General features: G+C 40.2%; 1 protein-coding gene across 2 annotated transcripts in view; it reads left to right on the plus strand.

The window, feature by feature from the left end:
• Positions 1 to 19,162, plus strand: part of LOC134225771 (b(0,+)-type amino acid transporter 1) — a 261,977-nt gene extending 242,815 nt beyond the window's left edge. For both annotated transcript variants that reach the window (XM_062706126.1, XM_062706125.1), the window contains exons 6-11: positions 1,119 to 1,389; positions 1,449 to 1,676; positions 1,931 to 2,027; positions 3,054 to 3,203; positions 3,273 to 3,441; positions 14,703 to 19,162. In XM_062706126.1, coding sequence (XP_062562110.1) covers positions 1,119 to 1,389; positions 1,449 to 1,676; positions 1,931 to 2,027; positions 3,054 to 3,203; positions 3,273 to 3,441; positions 14,703 to 14,773 — 986 coding nt within the window. In that variant the 3' untranslated portion in view covers positions 14,774 to 19,162. The remainder of the gene's footprint in view (positions 1 to 1,118; positions 1,390 to 1,448; positions 1,677 to 1,930; positions 2,028 to 3,053; positions 3,204 to 3,272; positions 3,442 to 14,702) is intronic.
• Positions 19,163 to 21,334: the final 2,172 nt, after the last annotated feature.

The raw sequence follows: 21,334 nt of genomic DNA on the forward strand, positions 1-21,334 counted from the left end.
GCTATAAAACGATCTTTTCTTATAGACTGGTTCGGCGCGAGGTTGCACCACCTGCAAGCCGGCACAAAATGTTCGTGTCTCCTCTGTCTCTCTGTATCTGTATCGGGTGGTGGTGGTTCTCCAACGGTCGGTACATGTGTATGCCTGCGCAAAGTGCTGTGCGGCTGCTTCCCACGTGGCGTGGACGCACATGACATTCACTGTGCGCGGCATACTCGGACCTGACTGACTCGAGAGCCCGTCGCAATAGGCAAGATCAAGCTAAGAATCTCCGTAGCAACTGCCGCCTGCCCTGTTGCCGCTGCTACGGTGTCATCAACGATAATCATCACGCATCATCCAGTAGTATAACGACCATTTTGCTACGAATCATCCACAGATATCATCATGTACACTCAAACGATTGGGTCCAGGGTGTTTTGCTCAATGATGTTTCGCCGAGTGCCATTTCAACGTACTGCTTCGTTTTACATATTTCATTCTTAATTTTGTTGACCACTTCGGATACTTATCTAAGATTGAAGCTTATTCGTTGTTTTACACAATTAATACACATCAAGATGATGTAATTAGCAAAGATAATATTCAGAAGAGCACTCTAAAAGGCCGAAGGCTTCGTGGTAGGACTTGTACACGATCCCAGTGGGACTAAGAGCGTTTTGGCCCAGGTGCAAGTCTAGCTCTGAAAAAAAAACCTTTCAAGATAGCTCTTATGGAATAGACCGAAGAACTGTATAAATATAAAACTGATAATTATAAAACATAAATATTTTCCAATTTTAACGAAGCAGTACAAATAATATGTGTACGAATATCTATTATTTTAGATTAACTGGCAAACCATAATTGATCAAAACACTCGATTCATTCTTTTGACTAATAAGATAAGGGTAGGATCATTCTGCATGCACGCCTTATAGCGTCTGTGCAAAATGGATCATTTTCGTTGACGAAGAAAATATACATAGCTCAGATCGAAACTAACACCTGTGCTTGTCTTTCGTTTCTTCCCCAATGCTGAAATCATCACCAATGTCACCACGCCGCTGTCCAATCGTCGTCAACGCATCCCCGCCACCAACCACCGATCGTCCTTCTACCGGCTCACAACTCTACAGTGTGCATTTTATTTGTGAATTGTTATAGCGTTAATTTAGGGATGGCTGTACAAAATATCTTCACCTCTGCGAAACTAATTGCGGTACTGATCGTCATATGCGGCGGCGCCTACAAACTGCTCCAAGGAAATACCCAACATTTGCAAAATGCATTTAGCGGACCGACGCCTTCACTCGGAGCGATAGCGACGGCCTTCTATACCGGTCTATGGGCCTACGACGGGTGGAACAATCTGAACTACGTCACCGAAGAAATCCAGAACCCGAGCAAGTGAGTTGCAGTCCCTCATCAATCTATCACATTTATAATACGTTTACCTTGCCCATCAGGAATCTACCGCGCTCGATCATCATCGGCATTCCGCTGGTAACGCTGTGCTATGCACTGATCAACGTGTCCTACCTGTCGGCCATGTCAGCGACCGAGATGATCGAATCGGAAGCTGTGGCCGTCACCTTTGGCAATCGCATTCTAGGCGCGCTGGCTTGGCTGATGCCACTAAGTGTCACCATCAGCACATTTGGCAGCGCCAATGGAACCCTGTTTGCCGCCGGAAGGTAGGTTTCTTTTGGATACACGCGTGGATGTGGATTGTGGATACTTACTAAAGATAGTTATGATTCGCACATCAACTGTATAAAATAAACAAAATCGACGGCTGGATTTCAGTTCTGTATGAAAAGCTAAAAATTTAATTCCCATAAACAACTTCAAATGGCACATGTTAATATGTATCTAATTTTGTCCAAATTCCACAATAAGAATAATTATTTGATCATAATCTTTAACAATTTTTATTTCTCATCTACAGACTATGCTTTGCGGCCAGCCGTGAGGGACACTTGCTGGATATCCTGTCGTATGTGCATGTTCGTCGTTTGACACCAGCCCCCGGACTGCTTTTCCACGTAAGCCCACTCTTTCTTCCAACATTTACCAGCAACATAGGGTATCCAATCATGGTTTGAACCAAATGGCGGATTTCAGTTGAGCCGTCAAAACAAAGTTGATTTATTTCATTAAATGGACATGTTAGAACTGCGATTTCTAGTTTATATGGAAGCTTAGTTCATTATCTTTCTAAAAACATCCTGGGTGCACATATTTATGCTTAGTTTCATTGAAAAAACTTAATAATTACATAACTTTGATTCGTACCATGGTTTGAACTACACTGTTCATGGTTTGAACTAAATTCGTACCATGGTTTGAACTACTGCAGCAGCCAGCAGCTCCTAAATATAATACTAATCACATGCATGAAACGCTGAGGAAATCTATAGAAAAGCAAATTTGTTTTACTATTCATCTTCTCGCATTAGATTAGTAACTCGAAACGTGTGAAAATCGTCTAAATTATCGATATGAAAATTGCGATTTTTTCATATTCGAAATGTAAACAAAATGCTCCAGCTAGGCGTATGCAGCGCTCCTAGCGGACAGCAGCAGAACATGACTGCATTTACAAGTTCAAACCATGATACGAATTTAGTTCAAACCATGATCAGTTTTTACCTTGTATAAATGTTACTATTTCAACTATTTAAAACTGTTTTTTCAATTGTATGCTGATGTCAATCGATTACAGATAAAAATAGCGTTCTTTAGATATATTGATCTCACTCCTGTGTCATAAAATGCGTCCTTTACGAGCTTTTTGAAATTATGCCACTGGTGGGGGGGATGTAGGGCAAATTCAGGACGTTTTTAAATCGCTTTATTTTATTACTTAAACGATATGTACGAATGTTTAAATAAACTCTATCACTTCCAGTATACCTAAAAATGCCATTCATACTGTTTTAGGTTCATTTCCTGCCAATGAGATGGTAATTTCTACTGATTTCAAAATGGTTCAAACCATGATATGATTTTCACTAGTTCAAACCATGATTGGATACCCTACTAATCTACTTCTCGCTTTCCTCAAACAGTCGCTGATTGCCAGTGCAATGGTTCTCTATGGTACCATTGACTCGTTGATCGATTTCTTCAGCTTCACAGCCTGGATCTTCTACGGTTGTGCGATGCTGGCTCTGATTGTAATGCGTTACACGAAACCCAACTACCCAAGACCCTACAAAGTAAGCGCTTTACGATTACGATTACCATACTATCAATACCAATGCATGACACTCTTATTTTTTCAACAGGTTCCACTTATCATTCCAATTGTGGTTATGGTAATTTCCAGTTACCTAGTGGTGGCACCCATCATCGAGAAACCTCAAATCGAGTACCTGTACGCAGTACTGTTCATCTTCGCTGGACTCATCTTCTATGTACCGTTCGTGCACTGGGGTTACCATCCCAAGTTTATGGGTGAGTTTTTATTCAACTTCGAGATTTTTTCGCTCGGCAATAACAAGTTTCGAATGTTATAAAATCAATCTGTTTACTGTTCCTTTTGATTTTCATCAATTCGGACGGTTGTCGAAATTTCGTTCCTGGATGAACGGCAGGGAAAAAAAAGTTCTTTGATTCGCATTACACTAAATGCGAACGATTATAAGAAAACAACAACTTAGAACTTGTTTCATTTGGTTTTCCGTTTCTTGATTAGGTTTTTTTGCGAGGGAAATGGAAATCTGCAAATTGACAGGTAGTGTGGGGCAGTGTCCGATCCTTCCCGACCCACTAAAACCAAAAGTTTTCACAATAATCTAATCTTATCCAAATCTCCTCGGTCTGCAATACAGCAATGCTTCAGGGGGAACTATTGAGAATGGCTCCCCCTTAAGCTATCCCACAAGACAATTTGACATGGCGTTTTACTTGTCATAAGACGAGTTTGTACAATCCCATTTAATTCCACCACTTAATTGTATCTTGACAGATACGTATTTCGACCTCAACAGTAAGGTCGTCTTCAGTGTCTCGACTCGTCGAGTCAAGTACGAGACACTGAAGACGACCTTACTGTTTTTTTTTTATTTTAAGTATTTCCATTCGCATAGTTTTTTTATACCAGCCAGTACAGGTTTAGAGAGTTCTTCGAAGGAAAACGTCTCCACCCATTCGTTGCACAATCGCCCATGCTTGGACGACACGAACAGGAACCAAATGTATGCTGGAGCGTTTCGACCATTTGGTTTCCACTGGTTCAGTTCCCGTCTGCCCCCGTTGCATCACGAACAGCAGTTTTCGTTGCTCAATTTTGCTGTTGACTAGCAGGTATAACTTGGATCGTTGCGCAAATGTAAGCTGTTTTGCCGAAATATTTAGCCACGTGCGTAGCCAGTCGAACGCTGGACTGTTTATTTCCACCTTAGGCAGCTCCGTTTGTTTGATGAAGTGCTTGTGGATTAGATCGGTGGATGGGGTTTTGTTGGATCAGGATCAGAGGGATTTAGGATAAGCATGAATAATATAAGCATTATTTTCATGTCGGGATAATCCGAAATCCGGAATTGCTGGACGAGGATTCGCATGACGGAGACGAGCCAGCCTCGGGCTGAAAGTCTCCTTAATAAAGACACAAAAAAAGGATTTGCATGGAAAAGAAGGGATCTGTAAAAAGATGGAAATTGATCTTATTGAGGGCTTTTTGGTGGCTAAACTTTTGCTTTTTAGAGCCGAAATATGCAGGCTCAAGCCACCATGCTCCTCCGTGTCAGCTGAAATATTGGTACGCAAGCAGCTACTCCTCTCCACAAAACCGTACCCATTGTTGATGTAATCTTCACCATGTGGGGTGGCAATACGAGGGGTGGCAACACAGACGAAAGATACCATAACTTAGATGTACTGAAAATGTCCAGCATGATGACTTTCTAGTGTATGGTCAGCGCGTGCAGCGATTGGAGCCACATTTGCTGCGCGAACTTCCCCTTCCATTTTAGGATTGTCATTAGACGAATGGACTAACGTAATCTGAAAGAGTATACGCCATTTTCCAAAAACAGTGTTAACGAGTAGTACTCATTGAGCTCTTTAACATACAAATTTTTAACATGTATGTTGTAATTTGGCACTTACATCACTTTCTCAGATTACGACAGTGGAGTTGGTGATGGAAATACCCAGAATTTTGACTACATGGGTAGTTTGTAGCCACCGAACGAGTAATCTCAAACGAACGAGAAAGGCGCCCATTCACAAGTACCGGGATGTGGATTGACTGGTGATGAACGCGAGAAGAGCGATGAGTTCCTCGTTGAACCCGAGCGACAGCACGCTCTAACTCCCATCAACTCAGTGACTGAGTAAAAGTGTTTTGCCGTCTCTTTTCTTCCCACGGAAATTTTACTCAATTTCCGTCAAAAGCAGGACTCGCAGGACTACTCATAGTTTTGAGTTATCCCTCTTGACCTGATGACCTCTACCGGCGCAACTGTGGTGACGGAGACTGGCAATCCGATCTATCAGATCAAGAGTGGCTTGGAAGATATTGCGCTCTGAGTTCGAACACTGTCTGGCCGTCGCTCAAGACACGGTGGGCTTGTATAACAAGCTCTAGCCGGTTTTTCAGAATTCGGGAGAAAAGTTTATAGTCTCTATAACCAATCCCGGGCTGGACTAGTCGCAAGAGCGCACTACGTAGTGAAAATCGCCAGCGAGGACGACTTTTGCGGTGTGGTGACGGAGCACTATGGGGATTTAGGCGGACTTTAATCGAGGAATCCACTTTCACCAATAATTTTTTCAAAATTTTTTCTCGAAGGTAGATACACAAGATAAGAAAACCCCAAAATTTCAGGTCCCTACGAGGTATAGTTTTTGAGATATTCGGTAAAAAACGCGGTTTTCCGTTTCAAAATCTTGCTGCACTTCATACCAGTTTCTGAAAGGTTTTTTTTCTGATACGATACCTAGGTTTATATATAGCATTGTAAAGATAATTAAAAGAGCTTTCATATCGTACTAACAAAAATTGTGATATCATAAAAGAAAAAAATTAAAAAATCAAAATACGGAGAAAACATTGAACATTAGATGTATTTTCAAATTTAAAGGTCAGCCACTTTTTTTCTCGCATTTCCCCGCGGAGATATTTATTTGGGGATCATATTTGGGATGTGTACTTTCAGATTCCCACGGAAAATCTTGCGCAAACTTGCGCCATTTTGGGAAAACGCGATTTGAAAAAAAACGCTTGTGTTCCAAAACTTGTCTGTTTTACCTTAGTGTGCATCATTGCAACACAAATTTCAATATTCTATTTGTGCTTGATATTTTGTGAATAAAAATTCGATGTCGTTTGGAAACTTATACACGCAAAAAAAGCGTTCCGGAATCCGTGAACCAGAAAAAATACACCGTGATTTAATTCATGGATTCGGGAACACCAGTCACGTTTTCCAGAACGTTCCAGAAAACGTGACTGAGTTCCCGAATCCGTGGCTGTTGTTCACGAAAAAATACACCGTGAACTTGTTAGTTCACGAATTCATGAACGCTTTTTTTTGCGTGTATAGTACATTATTGATTAAAGAATCAAAATATTAAGCTCTTTTCAAAAGTTAGTCGCGAAATGACTGAAATTGATACTTAACAACATTTTCCTGTTATGACAACATTAAAAACACCTTATAGGGTAAGACGGTATAATACGCCCCCCCTAAGGCAACACCTATGATAACTTTTTACTTTTCATCGCAATTCATGCAAACTTTGTGTTATTTGGTAGTGCAAGAAGTCGCAAATGCATTGCCCGTGAGTAGTCATATAAAAATATTACAGATACCACGCAATAAGGGTTTTTTGAAAAGTCGTGAAAAAATGGATTTTAAAAAGTGCCTGGGCAATACGTCCCACCTTAGCCAGAGACGTTTCATAGCCCTTCATTATTATTTTTTCTATTTTATAATAAAAAGGTTACAAATCCTTATGTGCTTGACATTAAAAAACCAACATAAGTCCATTCAAGCAGTTGTGAATTACATTTTAATATTTTCCATATAATTTGGAAGCAACTGCTGCAGGCTCGCTGCCCTTGTGTCCAGTTGGTAAGGGCATACCGTCCTGCCTACACTGGGGCGTTTTGACCAGTGAAACATATTTTCGAAATCCTTTACATTTTTGAAGATGGAAGCAATTTTATATTACATTAATCACTGAGAAAAGTTATTCTGTTGCTCAACTGAGTATTCCAGTGCAAATTTTGCGGACAATATGCTAGCATCGCTCCAGAATATTGAGCAAACAAACAATAAAAGTTACATCAAAACTGTCACTTTTTGTATTTTGCTATTATTTTCATTATGTAATACAAAAATACTTCCACATTCACATAGTATGATGGTTTTACAAATATTTAAAGGTACCAACTGATTTTTACCCTTAGTTAGTTATAGTTTTCTAGAAATCAAAGGGGGGCGTTTTGGCCAGGTGGGGCGCATTATACCGTCTTACCCTAAGCTCGAAAAAAGGAAGAAAATATTTTTGTCCGACAGTTTGTATGGGAAGGCCCCATGGGGAGTGCGGAGGTAGTAGGATGTAAAAAAAGTTTCACCTCCGATAAAATAAGCTTTACTTTAAGGTGAAGGTGGGTTGAATACCAAAACAAAGCTTTGAAAGTATTAGTACAACGAAAACTGTCATATACTGTAGTAGTATTGGTGTCGTATTTATAAAAAACATAAAATATTAGTAGGGTGGTTCAAAAAACGACCCAGCTCCAACACGCTCACTCGATTCCGTCCCATGCTCCGAGTGTCCTCCAAAAATCGAATTGAACAAAAACTGGTTGAACACAAAAACTAAAAACTGAAAACTAGTATGGGAAACAAAACCTTTTATTACACTGGCTACAGCGCCTCCCATCCAAACGCTGGCGAAAAGAGAACCCACATAGCTGAAAGCAACATTCTAAAGACTTCACTGAACGAAAATCGCACCGCAAGAAAGATCCATTGATTACGTAACGCAAATAATAGATAAAATACCCCGCTCACCCCCATGGCACACTTTTTGTATGAAGTATCTGCCCCTGATGCAACAGATATCACAGACAAATTTTGGCTATTTTGTTGAATCACACGTTTCTCATGTCACACTGATGCCTTCTGAGAAGCCTAATTATCAGGCTGAAGACACGAAACCTCGATTAAAATCGACTTCTAACTATTGGAACGACCATTCAATATGCATTGTCTATAGAGTTAAAGCTCTTGAATATTTTTCCTGTCATATGGTCTCCTCCCTCGCCAGCGCCCAATGACGGAGCGCCACAATCAGAATAAAGTAAAATTCAACCTCGCCATATAAACTGCCTTATAAACTGTCATACAAACCTATAATGACCTGTGCATGGTAAGCCACTATTCAAGCCAACCCAAACCATCGGATGACACCCAAATTATAAATCATAATCGACTGAGTATGGCGAGCAAAATTATTTTTTGAACCACCCTAGTTGTTAGTTTGCTGCTGCCGGTGCCGTTGTTTACATTCGCTTCGCGATCAGTTTTTAATCGTTTTTTTCGGGCAAAAATAGCAGTTTATATTAAGTTTTCGGTTTAAACAAGTGACTGATTTCGAAAAGTGATGTTTAATTTGCATTCCATCAACATTTCGGGCTGCTCATGTGCGGAGAAGTGAGTAAAAACTTGATTTTTTCAGTGCCCTTTGAGAAGAAGTGAAGTGCAGTGATGGACCCAGCAAATCGCGAACGGCTGATAAATCGGCACGAAACTGCTGATTTATGATATTATTCGAGCTGAAATACATAAGACTCTTTGGATAAACATGTTCATTATCACGGGAAGTGAATAAATGTGCTGTGAACAGGTTAGTAATTTGAATATTAAACTTTTGTTCGATGCTGTTCGATGCATTCGAATGTTGGTGGGAGAGGAGTGCGGGAGGTATGGGGTTGACCCGTGGAAGGTTCGGTGCCATATTGGCTGCCATCGTGGTACTCTTCCAACTATGTCCTTAACACACAAGATGATTTCTCAATTACTGGTCATCCCATAGCAAAATTCTTGTTATTTACAGTGCTCTGCAGTGGCGTAGCCACGGGGGTGGTTTTGGACATAACCCCCCCCCCCGCAGACAAAATTTTAAGAAGAAAAGAAGAAATTTTTTTTCCGAGAAAAAAAAATGTTCACAAAACCTCTCCCCCCCCATTTTCTGGCTACGCCACTGGTGCTCTGGCATGCATTCGTGACAAGTTTCATTGATTTTTACAAAATTTCCAACAGTTTTTAAATTTGTTCACCTGTTGGGGCAAACTTAGCACTCTATATAGGGTAGAACTGACACCTTTAAAATTAAAAACATAATCTCAAACTCATCGAACTTGGTTTTCATATCGTGTTATTTTCGTGTTATCATGCGGAATTGTAAATCGCTATAAAAGTTCCAGTACATGAAATATATACCATAGAAGCACATATATACCATAAAAGTCGCTGAAAGTGCAAAAAAAGGAAGTGTTTTGTATAGATTTGGCAATCTCGTTGGCAAGTTGATCGGTACAACCCATTGGAAGGATTGGCGATGCCAGTAGGGTGAATAAAAGTATGCATAAATTATGCGATGCTTAGAGTAGAGACGATTGGGAAGGGGTCTTTCAATAAGTGTGAGGATCCATATAAAAACAATCATATGGTTCTAATCTAATCTCATACTTGCGTAGCTAATACTTGAAAGCATCCTGGAAAATGACGGTTTCTGAATTCCGTCATTTTTCTTTTCATACGGCCAGGCCAACTACGAAGTATGTACCGCAAAGATGACTCCTAGATATTGAGCGACTTCAGGAATACCTAAAGTCACTTAATAGCTTGAAATCGAGGGGAAAGGAAGAAAGCGTTGACCTCCGGTACCAAACGCTTCCAATAATATATGTACCTAATATATAATAAATCTTATATATAAAAATGAAATGGTCTGTGTTCGTATCCGCATAACTCGAAAACGGCTGGATGGATTTTTTTCATTTCTTCAGCAGAAACATTCGTTACAGTTTCCGACGGGTTTATATGATATTTCCTAACGCGAAAATTACGAGTAAAGTTGAGCAAACCGTGAATAACTAAAATTGTGATTCCTATGGGAATTCCGCATGGGCAGTTCGCAATGCTCATTTTCGCCTACTACGCAGGACAACGTCTGCCGGGTCGACTAGTATATAATAAAAGTCGTGTACGTGTTTATGTATGATGTATATCTGTATGTGTGTATATGAGTGTGTATGTATGTTTATATGTGTACACTGATAGACAAAAGTATTCTTCATGTTTTAATAGAGTTTACTACGAAAACATGACGAACACTCACGTCCATCAGTGTATGTATGTATTTGTGTATATATGTGAATGTGTGTGTGTGTTTTTGTGTGGGTGCATGCGTGTTTAAATAAATTTACAGGTTTTCAAAACCTTACCTCTCCTCAATAATTCTGACGCTGAACATGTTTGAGCATTTACATAGGCTTGATCGCAATATTAGAAAGGGCATTGCCCTTGATAACAATCGATCAGCCCTAGCAAGCACGAACATGCGCACGTCTTCAGGATCTGCAGCACTTTTTTATACACTACACATTTGTTTCGACCGCGGTCACTACACTGGTTCTATTGTTCTACTTTTAGGCGAATCTCCGCAAAAACCAACCGCATTGGAAGACGGTCGAAACGAGACTCCTATAAAAACAATCATATGGTTCATACAAAAAGTTCGACATACACTGGATTTTGTTTTTACGCGATTTACATTTTCTCAATTTTCCACTCATCCTAAATGTTTAACGCATATTAATTATCATGTGATTTTTCTTCGATTTATTCTGGATTTTTTGAAACATGTTGCGAAGAGTTTGGTGGTAAATTGAAGTCACACGATCAAAAATACGAGCGAAAAAAAATCGTGTAAAAACAAAATCCTGTGTATATGTATGAGGCCGGCTGAAAGTGGCATATTTTTGCGTTACGCAATCAATCTTCTTCTATTCACCATGGAATTAATATAGAAAACGACCATATATGAACTCGCTTAAGAAGAGGGAAATAGATTTTCGGATGTTGATGATCCAAACACAATTTTAGGTGTCTCATACAAAATCATAACAGGAAGATGAACAATTGGGTAATATTTATGTTGGATGATCAATAAAATAGGTTACAATGACATATAATCACAAGTAAGATAATTTTCATCATATTTTATAAGGGTGTCCATACTGCCCCATGGGGGTGTCCAATCTACCCCGTTACCTTCCCGAGAGTAGTGAAAAATTAACTATTACGAAATCGTCCTATTTGATTGCCTTTTTTTCAATACGATTCAAAACAGAACTGGTAGTTAACGAGTAATAGTATCATGTAATTGCTGGAAATCCGAATTATATTCAATTTTAATCACCTAAAATTGATTAAAACCTTAGGGTGCCCATATTACCCCTTGTCCCCCTACGTCAGCGTGCCATTGAAAAAAAAACATTCTTTGGCCGCTCGTTGCGTCGTACCGGAGGGAGCGTAAACGTTGCAGATGATAGTTTCGTGCACTCGCAGCAGCGCGATCAGCCGGCTGTCCAGACTCCGCTCCTCGACTTCTTACAGACACATGATATCGAGGCTATGGATACTGATGACGGAGGGAAGAGTGTCGTGGGGTTCGTGATGGTTCCGATGTTTATCGGAGCGATGTTGTATGACATGATAGCCATTTATGGAGGAGAATCTACATCTCGTCGTAACATCGCTGCTTCTTACCGGGCGGGCGATCTCGGCTTCAGGTATTTCTTGTTGATTAGTTCAGCGGTTTAGTTCACGCCGTTCGCTTTCTTCGGTGGTTGTCGTGGCGTGGCCCAGTTTGCTTTGCTACGTTCGCGTAGCTCTTTTGAACCAGCAGCTTCTTGCTTTGGATATAGGAGATGTCAGTGTGGGATTACTCTTTGCAGTGTTTAGGAGGCAATCTACCTCATGTAGACGATGTACGCCTGCTGGCCATCGATCGTGACCCACGAATCGATGTGCGCCGACCCTATGCCGAGCGGAACTCCACCAAACTCGAAACCATCGCCCCACGTCAATTCCCGCAGCGAGATCACTTCTCTGAATGCACTGAGGAACTCAACAATCCAGAGGCGTCGTCCGCATGTGCAAGCTATGCACTGCACTGGTGGCAATTTGTCCCCATCATTCAAATTCTCGATAGATTTCTTGTTATTTTAATCTAAACATATTTTTGGATTATGTGCGTATGATTTGTGCAAATTCGACGATTAGATACCTAACTGGAAAATATGCAAGCATTTTATAGGTGGCATATATACTGCAAAAAGTCGTGATCGTCTTAAGACAGAGAACATAGCGCCTTTTTCTATTTCAGGCGACCAAATGAAAGAATCGTGGGTTCTTTTCAATTTCGCATGAAAGGCATAGTCATGAAAGCATGTTGCGCGTTATTTTAAAATTAAAATTTCTAAATTATTTTAATAGATATATGCAAAGAATAGTGACTAGTCGATAAATTAATCATATTGCTTTAATTCACCGAGTTCATGGTAGTAATGTGTGTGTGTCATCCTCTACCTCTCACCCAGCTGGGGGTGTTGGTCAAGCAGTACTACGAATAATTTTATCATATCTCATGCTCTGTAATGGCGCCCTTTTTGTTATGAAGACTAGTACTACAAAAAGGAATTACTCCTGAAGTAAGAAAGGTTTCTTCAGGAAGTGTAGGGAACGGGATGTACTAGTTGTTCTTAACGGGTATAGCAAAGCTTCACAAGGACGCTCTCATTCGTACTAACTACCCAGGGAATACAAGGTCGAGAAGAGCCACCGTTGTCGACTAAAGCGTGAACCGGATACCTGGGACTCCCACAGTATCCGCGGCAATAGCAGCAAACGATGCCCTGTACCTATTTAGCGTTCAATTTTAAATTTTTAAATTTATAAATCAGTGGAAGAAAGAAGGAATGTATTGGAACGTGCTCACCAGTTGAGGTCATCCATTATTAAAATAGTTCCAGTTTTGTTCGAGACGCATCACGAATATCCGAGAAAACGACATAATTTCAATGGCACTTCTTCTCCTGTGTGACCAATTTTGCAGCTGCGAAGGTTCTCGTGGGGTTCGTAGCTGTTTCGGTAGCTATTGATGTTAAGACTACTGGTGTCGCTTCCGCAGTTAAATAGGTTCAGCTAAGCAAAATTGATAGTGCATTCACATTGATCCTCCCGAATAAGGCTTTCGAATTAAGCAACTCAGCAACTAGAATCCTAAAGATACAGTCATCAATGATGTCGAACGTATGCGCCCGAGAGACAGCAACAATGCACCAGATGCGTCCTGTCAGTTTGTTCCGTATGCTTCTTAAAATAGCCGATTGGATCACTCCATATCTTCCTGCATATCTTTGAGATGGCTTTGGCTTGATTATCACTATGACACTGAAAATTAAACACTCGATGGGACTTTTGAATTTTTTGTTTTCTTTCCATTTTTAAAAAGATTAAAATTCCATTTGAGTAACGAAGTTACTAACTCGTATCTCTATCCCTGAAGCACTTATCATCTTCTTCAAAAAGTATGCCTTGGCGATGTCACACACTGTCTCAAGGGATACGGTGCAGTGTGCACTTGCTGTCTGATCTCCCTCGCAGTGGTTTAAGTTACTTGCCCGGGCCCGTCTAGAGGGCTGGACAGGCCTGTCAACTGGAAGGGTGTGTATCATGGCAGGTAGAAATTGGTGTCTCTTGCTTCACACGATACACGACTGGCATAGCGTCACATATAGCCTTTTACACTGGATTTCATCAAGCGGGTATTGGTCTGTCGCCTGAACCCCATCGCCTTTTTATACACGGAACTCTTCTGTGTAACATCCCGTTTTCAGACGAGAATCATTTCATCATTCTGCGTCTCCTAAGCTGGAAAACTTCTCTCCGCCTCTCATGTCCTTCGGTATCTCTATCTCTTGGTTTGTTGCAACCTACGGACGATGCACCTTCAGCTCTACGGATCGCCTTTCTTGCGGCTATCTTCACTTTTGAGTCTTCATATGCGTCGTCTCAACTATCCTGGCTTACCGTCAACTCCTTCTCGTTAAGAAGTCGATTTTTTCTCTCTGACTCCGTACTGGATTCGTAGGTGGATGGCGTAGTGACGTAGTCTCGACTGTAATTTGAGCGGTTTTCGAGTGCATCAAGTGCACAATCACGTCCGTAATGTCCGTTCGTCATCGTCATCTTTCCACTGACTCACACCCTATTTCTTTGAGCAGGTCATCACAGCTTCGATGACCATCATCAAAGTAACCCCATCAATTTTTCCGTCGACGGGCGCGTGATCTAACGCAAATTATCGAGGGTCTGCACATCATCTTTCCCTTATTCGTTGCCCACCTCACTTTCGTGTGCCCGTCGGATCGCTATTGAGAACCATTTTCAGTGAGCTATTGTTCGACATTCTGACTACGTGCCCGGCCCACCGCAGTCGTCCAATTTTCGCGATGTGAATGATTTACTGTAAGGAACCAGAGGGTAGAAAATGGCAAACGTATTTAATCCGACTTTTGAAAAATAGCAATGAGATGATTTTGTATTTCTAGTGTTAAGGTTCTTCGATCTCGCAAATAGCTACAGCATTTTCAAATCTAATTATTAACTTTTTTTTCTTTTTTGCAGACAATTTCACACTCTTCTTCCAAATGCTGTTTGAAGTCGTGCCAACCACATCAATGGCGATGTTCGATTGAACTGATTGCACAGAACTGACAGTGACTTCCCGTTTTTTTTAAATGAAGCAGCTTAAGACCAAAGAACACATTTTGAGAATACAAACACGAAGCAAAACATAAACTTTCGGACGAGTTTTCAAAATACCACCCAACAATTCGCGTTGCTAAAATTGTTAGCTATAATGGTTGGTAGAATAAGTACCCTCTCCATAATGGTGTCTACTATCACAATTATTCAACATTTATCTTAGCTATTCTGGGCAAATACCTATCCAGTATTATGCGCTCGATAATGGCGGCGTGAGTTCCTCTCAGTTTGACATTCAAGAGGTAGAAAACATTGGAACTCATCTAGTCTGCATTGATCATATAAAAACTTGTTGGATAAATAAACAAATGTCAACGATCTTCCGTAATGGGCTTGAACTTGTGTCTAAATATTGTTATATTTATTTTAAAATGGGAAATAATGATATAATTGTACTTTTTTTTAGGATTGCTGAAAGTCCGCCGGTGAAGGCGAAGATAAGAAATATTGAGTTTCAAGAAAAAAAGAACACTTCACGTTCCAAGCTGAAAATGCCCACCATATTTGAATGTGATAAGGATTGCTCGGGAAGGGTACTTTGATCCCGGTCATGTCCCTTATTACTCAGTTGGATTTCCTCTAAAACGACAAAATATTTTTTCATCAGCTTAACATGAATAAAGAACGCTGGGGTTGAGAATAAATGTTCTAAAATATATATCTTCCAAGTATATACACCTATCTCAATTATGCCTTCTTCCCATTTCCCACAAGTTTTACTTTGAAATAAGAAGAGAAAACTGTATACTGAAATTCAATTCAGTTAGACAGACGTGTAAATGAATAATTGAATTTAAATTTGTTTTTTATTAGTTGATGGTATTTCAATACCTATGTCTTTTTTCAAATGGATTTTATTAAGGAAAAAAGTTACGTAAGTTTATCTGAAAGATTTTGAAGGGGTTTTGAGATAGAGAACATGGAACGAATGATTACACCATTGGAAATCAATAATACAGTGATTTGTTTAACTTGCGCAAGTAGCATGATTAGATTTAGAGGCTAAGATGAATTTGTTCCATATTTATCTCTAGATGAAAATTTATTTTATTATTTGTTTTCTTCATCTGACTTGACGTCTCAATGCAGTTTGATGGTTAATTATTAATTTCTACATTCATAAGTACCGTTCTCAAAAACGATAATAGGTTCACCATACACTCTTTCCAATTGAATCTTAGGTTGGACTGACTATTACACTGCCCATGATAGCATATTTGTAACATTTGCATTTTGGTTGATTGTGCAAATCCTCCCCACAAACTCAATCATTTCCAGCTTACCACATAGAAGCAAGATATTATAGCCTATTATACTGTTGTGGGATTAGATGCAGTAAATTGAGCTTTCTGAACGATTCACAGGCTTTGTACAAAATTTACAAAACCATAACGTTTCACCACGTGGAACCATGGAAAATACTAAACTCGTCTTATGATAGTTGCAGGGTTGAAGACATTTCACTAATAGAGCTTAAATAATTTTGCTCAAAACATAACGATTTATTTGAATGCAAAATGTAGGTTTTTTGTGTGACAGAATTTTATTCTTGATTCTTGAGGAGAATTGTGGGGTGGCTTTTTGTTCGATCTTACTCAATGAACTTGCTAAAGAAACAGTTTTAAATACAATTAAAAACCGAAGCAAAGTAGGAATGTTGGTTTCAGTTGCGAGGAATCTATGTTTGGGAATCCATTAGGATGGTCAGCCATAAACATTCCTAGAAAATAGAATTGAAGAATTAGGAAAATGGATAAGAGAAAATACTAAAGTTTTAGAGGAAATAGTTGACGTTCGTTTGTATGAGCCTTGATGAGTGCCAATGTTTTCAATGAATCAAAGCCTACTTTGATTAAAAGATGTAAATATTTTCTACCTCATGAATGTCAAAAAGGAACTCACGAAGCCGCCATTATCGAGCGCAAAATACTGGATACGTTATAATAATCCAGACATCATTGCGCTTACGAATAGAAGTATGTGATGGTCAACTTATCACGTGGTCGAACAAATAAATTTGAATAGCAATAATACAGCAAAAGCGTGGAACAGATGGAAAATATGATGATGCATGTGCCAATCAACTGCAGGTTTAGTGGAACGCCAAGGATGAGTCGCGGAACATCGATCAACTGGTTACTATTATAAGGTTTATTTGATGTTCAGACTACGGGTTTGCAGCATGTTATTCGTCTATCTTGAAGTCATATATCTTTTTTGATAATTTGAGTGGCATGTTGTAACTCAGTAGTTTGGCTATAGTATCATGTTTTAATTGCAACCACTCATACAGAACAGATAATATAAAACACTGAAACAAAACAGGCATCAGCAAAGACACAAACACTGCTCAAAATAATAAAATACAGCCGAACCTACACCCAAACTCTAAAAGGAACAAAGAAGATTATTAAAAGTTTCAGTCGTATTTATTTTTTTTGGAAAAATTTTGTATACAACAAAAAAAAATGAAACTAGTGGTTCCGAATTTGAGGTAAGGCAATAGAGTTTTGGATGGCTGGACTTTGAAGCTAGAGGAATAAAAAAGACTATTTTTGTAGGCACTAATAAACCCCCGCGAAAATTGCAATCATTCAGACTTTAAATACTCTAGGAAACAAAAAATTAAAAAAAGCAAATTATTATAGGTTACCTTTGAATGAATTGTAGCAAGGATGCAATAACCTAAAGTCTGTTTTATCCGGCTAGTGTTCTAACCTTAATGAATGTACTACCCATTAATGGGGGCGATACGCCCTTTTCACACTAGCTATTTAGTGCTCTGAAATTTACTCGGAGAAAAGTGTGATATTATTGAAATAAAATAACTGTTCATTGGATAATGATTGGCGCAACTAATTTGGAATATATTTGGGTTATTTTGTGTTGGCGACAAACCAGAAAGGACTAAGTAGAATTGAAGATAAAAGTTAACGAACCATACACATGGTAAAACATTCAATCGCTCCCATGAAAATAAGCAAGTTTGACACTGTTCTTCAAGCTTGATCAATATTTAAATTCGCATGAAATGATATAAAAAGCAACGATTATGCTAGTACTCATTACATTAGAAATTAGATAGTTATGGTTATTGTACGTTGACCATAACTATCTAATCCCAGAGAATAGACCAGAAGCTCCAATTTAATAGAGGTCATCATGAAATTTTCGTTCCGTGAAGATTTTCAACGTACGTACGCAGCTTTTCCAGGAAAGCTTAAATGTCTATACTCTGTGTTTCAATAAAACCCCAAAAAGTAGCTTCTTTCTTGAAATCGTAAAAGAGTGTCTCTTAGTCCAGTCTGGTTTAACTCCGACCATTTGGAGCTCACTCTTTCAGGTGAATTCCAAAAAACATTCGCGTAACTTCGCCATAGGATTACACGATCAAAAAGCAAAGCTGCACGGATCATTCCCTAATGGTCGCTTCCCGAATGTTCTGTTATATAGTTATATATAAATACTTTAGCTGTGGTTATGTCTTATATTTTTTCATATAGTCTGTTTAAAAAATGCACGGAAGAGGCCGAAATTAATTATTTGGGAACGACCATTGCCTCGCTAGCTTGGTGCAGGAGCTGGTGAAACCAAAATTGTTCGAATATTTGAAATTGTAAAATCACACTTAGTAATGAATAGACTTTCGGTTTGAATGAATACCAACGGTCAAACTGAATGAATAAATTCGCTTAAACATCCGCTCCGAGGGCACTATGGAACAAAAAAGTTGTGAGCTGTTGAGCTTTACAGGAAACATAAGAAAAGTAATTTAACTGACTGTATAAAGAAAAATATTTTTTACCATATCAATATGATAAATTTGTGTCGTTTGATTGTAATGAAACCGAATAATCCGATCGGTGCACTAAGGAGCTATCATTCCGTACCGGCGGATTGTTTGTAGATTAGTTTAGCAAGCTTATTACTATTTATTTCGTTTTATTTTCTACTTGATTGCAATTTAGTAGCCAGAGATATTGTAAACCCAAACCAAAAATTGTGCAACGGTGGCAACCCCATTTAGAATTTGATTCAGTGGGAACATTCTTCAAATTGAGGTATGTTATTCTTTGATCGCTTCTTCGCTGATGATGATCGCAAAGATCTAGAAACGACGGAAGAGAAGCGTATCAACAAGTGTGATAACTTGACAGGTAACCAATCTTATGTGTTAAGTATGGCTGAAAAGTTTAACGTACTTATTAATCAACTAAATAGACCGAACAGAACAAAAGAAACATAACGGTTCAAAATGGAAGACCACAGTGAAAAAAGCAACAAATTTGAAATAAAGAATAAATTATTTTCCCTGACAACTGTGACAATATTTATAACTTAAGTAGTTATATCACATTCTCTAATCTATATTCAAGATACGATTTGAAAGTAGTGGCGGTGGTGATCATGCAAGGACACCGTTCTGAAAAAAAAATCATAATGGTTGTGTACAAGACACAACCGCCCGACGTAAACTACGTTAAACAGTTAAAAAGAACCGATTAACCTTCGATAATGCGCAATTCCAATCCCCAACAGCAAAAATGAAAATTTTAGTTGACTGCTACTGATATCATCCATGCAAATACATTTTCTAACTAACCGAAGTTCTGTGTAACTAATCGAAGTTTGTCTCTGGTCAATTTTATATTGTTATTTTTCTCAATGGTACGCATTGGAAATCACTAACAGAGCATAACCAAATTCATAATCTTGCTAGAAGATTTAAGTGAACGCCAAGAGTGTGCTGGTCACTAGTGGTTGCACTTTGGAAAAATCCTCTCAGCTTAAAAACATTTTTCCAAGATAATATGATGGTCATCAAAAGAATCGATTTACTTTAACTGACTCCAATCACTATCAGCAATTACCGCAGCTCCACCATTGGCGACGCGACCAACATCAACACGGCAGTCGTTGTCGCTTGGACCGGTGTCAGGCCCTGCAAGCCAGCCTTTAAAAAACATACGCAACGAACAATCAACAAGAGAGTACGGACCGGAACCATCGGCGATGACCACTGCGACGAAATGGGACTAGCGATTGGAAACTCGGTTCGTGGAACTGCAAATCTCTCAACTTCATCGGGAGCACACGCATACTCGCCGATGTGCTCAAGGACCGTGGATTCGGCATCGTAGCGCTGCAGGAGGTTTGTTGGAAGGGATCAATGGTGCGAACGTTTAGAGGTAATCATACCATCTACCAGAGCTGCGGCAACACACACGAGCTGGGAACAGCTTTCATAGTGATGGGCGATATGCAAAGGCGCGTGCTCGGGTGGTGGCCGGTCAATGAAAGAATGTGCAGGTTGAGGATCAAAGGCCGATTCTTCAACTTCAGCATAATCAACGTCCATAGCCCACACTCCGGAAGCACTGATGATGATAAGGACGCATTCTACGCGCAGCTGGAACATGAGTACGACAGCTGCCCAAGCCACGAAGTCAAAATCATCATAGGAGATTTGAACGCTCAGGTTGGCCAAGAGGAGGAGTTTAGATCGACTATTGGGAAGTTCAGCGCTTACCGGCTGACGAACGAAAACGGCCTACGACTAATTGATTTCGCCGCCTCCAAGAATATGGCCATTCGCAGCTCCTACTTCAAACACAGCCTCCCGTATCGCTACACCTGGAGATCAACACTTCAGACAGAATCACAAATCGACCACGTTCTGATTGATGGACGGCACTTCTCCGACATTATCGACGTCAGGACATATCGTGGCGCTAACATCGACTCTGACCACTATCTGGTGATGGTTAAACTGCGCCCAAAACGATCCGTCATCAACAATGTTCGGTACCGACGACCGCCGCGGTACGACCTAGAGCGACTGAAGCAACCTGATGTCGCCACTGCATACGCGCAGCATCTCGAGGCAGCGTTGCCGGAAGAGGGTGAGCTCGATGGGGCCCCTCTTGAGGACTGCTGGAATACAGTCAAAGCAGCCATTAACGACGCAGCGGAGAACAACGTCGGGTATATGGGTCGAAGTCGGAGGAGCGATTGGTTCGACGAAGAGTGCAGACAGATTCTGGAGGAGAAGGACGCAGCGCGGGCGGTCGCGCTGCAGCAAGGTACCCGGCAGAACTTGGAACGTTATAGACGGAAGCGGAGACAGCAGACCCGCCTTTTTCATGAGAAGAAACGCCGGCTGGAAGAAGCCGAGTGCGAGGAGATGGAACAGCTGTGCCGTTCTCAAGAAACACGCAAGTTCCATCAGAAGCTCAACGCATCCCGCAAAGGCTTCGTGCCCTACGAGGAACATTTAAATGGTGCTGAGAGTACAGGCAGTGAAAGTCAAGGCAGCGGAGGAGATGACTACGTCAGTTCAGCGGACGATGGAAGCCAACCAGCCCCCATCTTGAGGAAAGTTAAGGATGCCATTCAACAGCTAAAGACCAATAAAGCAGCTGGTAAGGATGGTATCGGAGCTGAGCTCATCAAGATGGGCCAGGAAAAGCTGGTCACCTGCCTGCACAAAC

This window comes from Armigeres subalbatus, chromosome 3 (genome assembly GCF_024139115.2).
Source record: "Armigeres subalbatus isolate Guangzhou_Male chromosome 3, GZ_Asu_2, whole genome shotgun sequence".
Classification (NCBI taxonomy): domain Eukaryota; kingdom Metazoa; phylum Arthropoda; class Insecta; order Diptera; family Culicidae; genus Armigeres; species Armigeres subalbatus.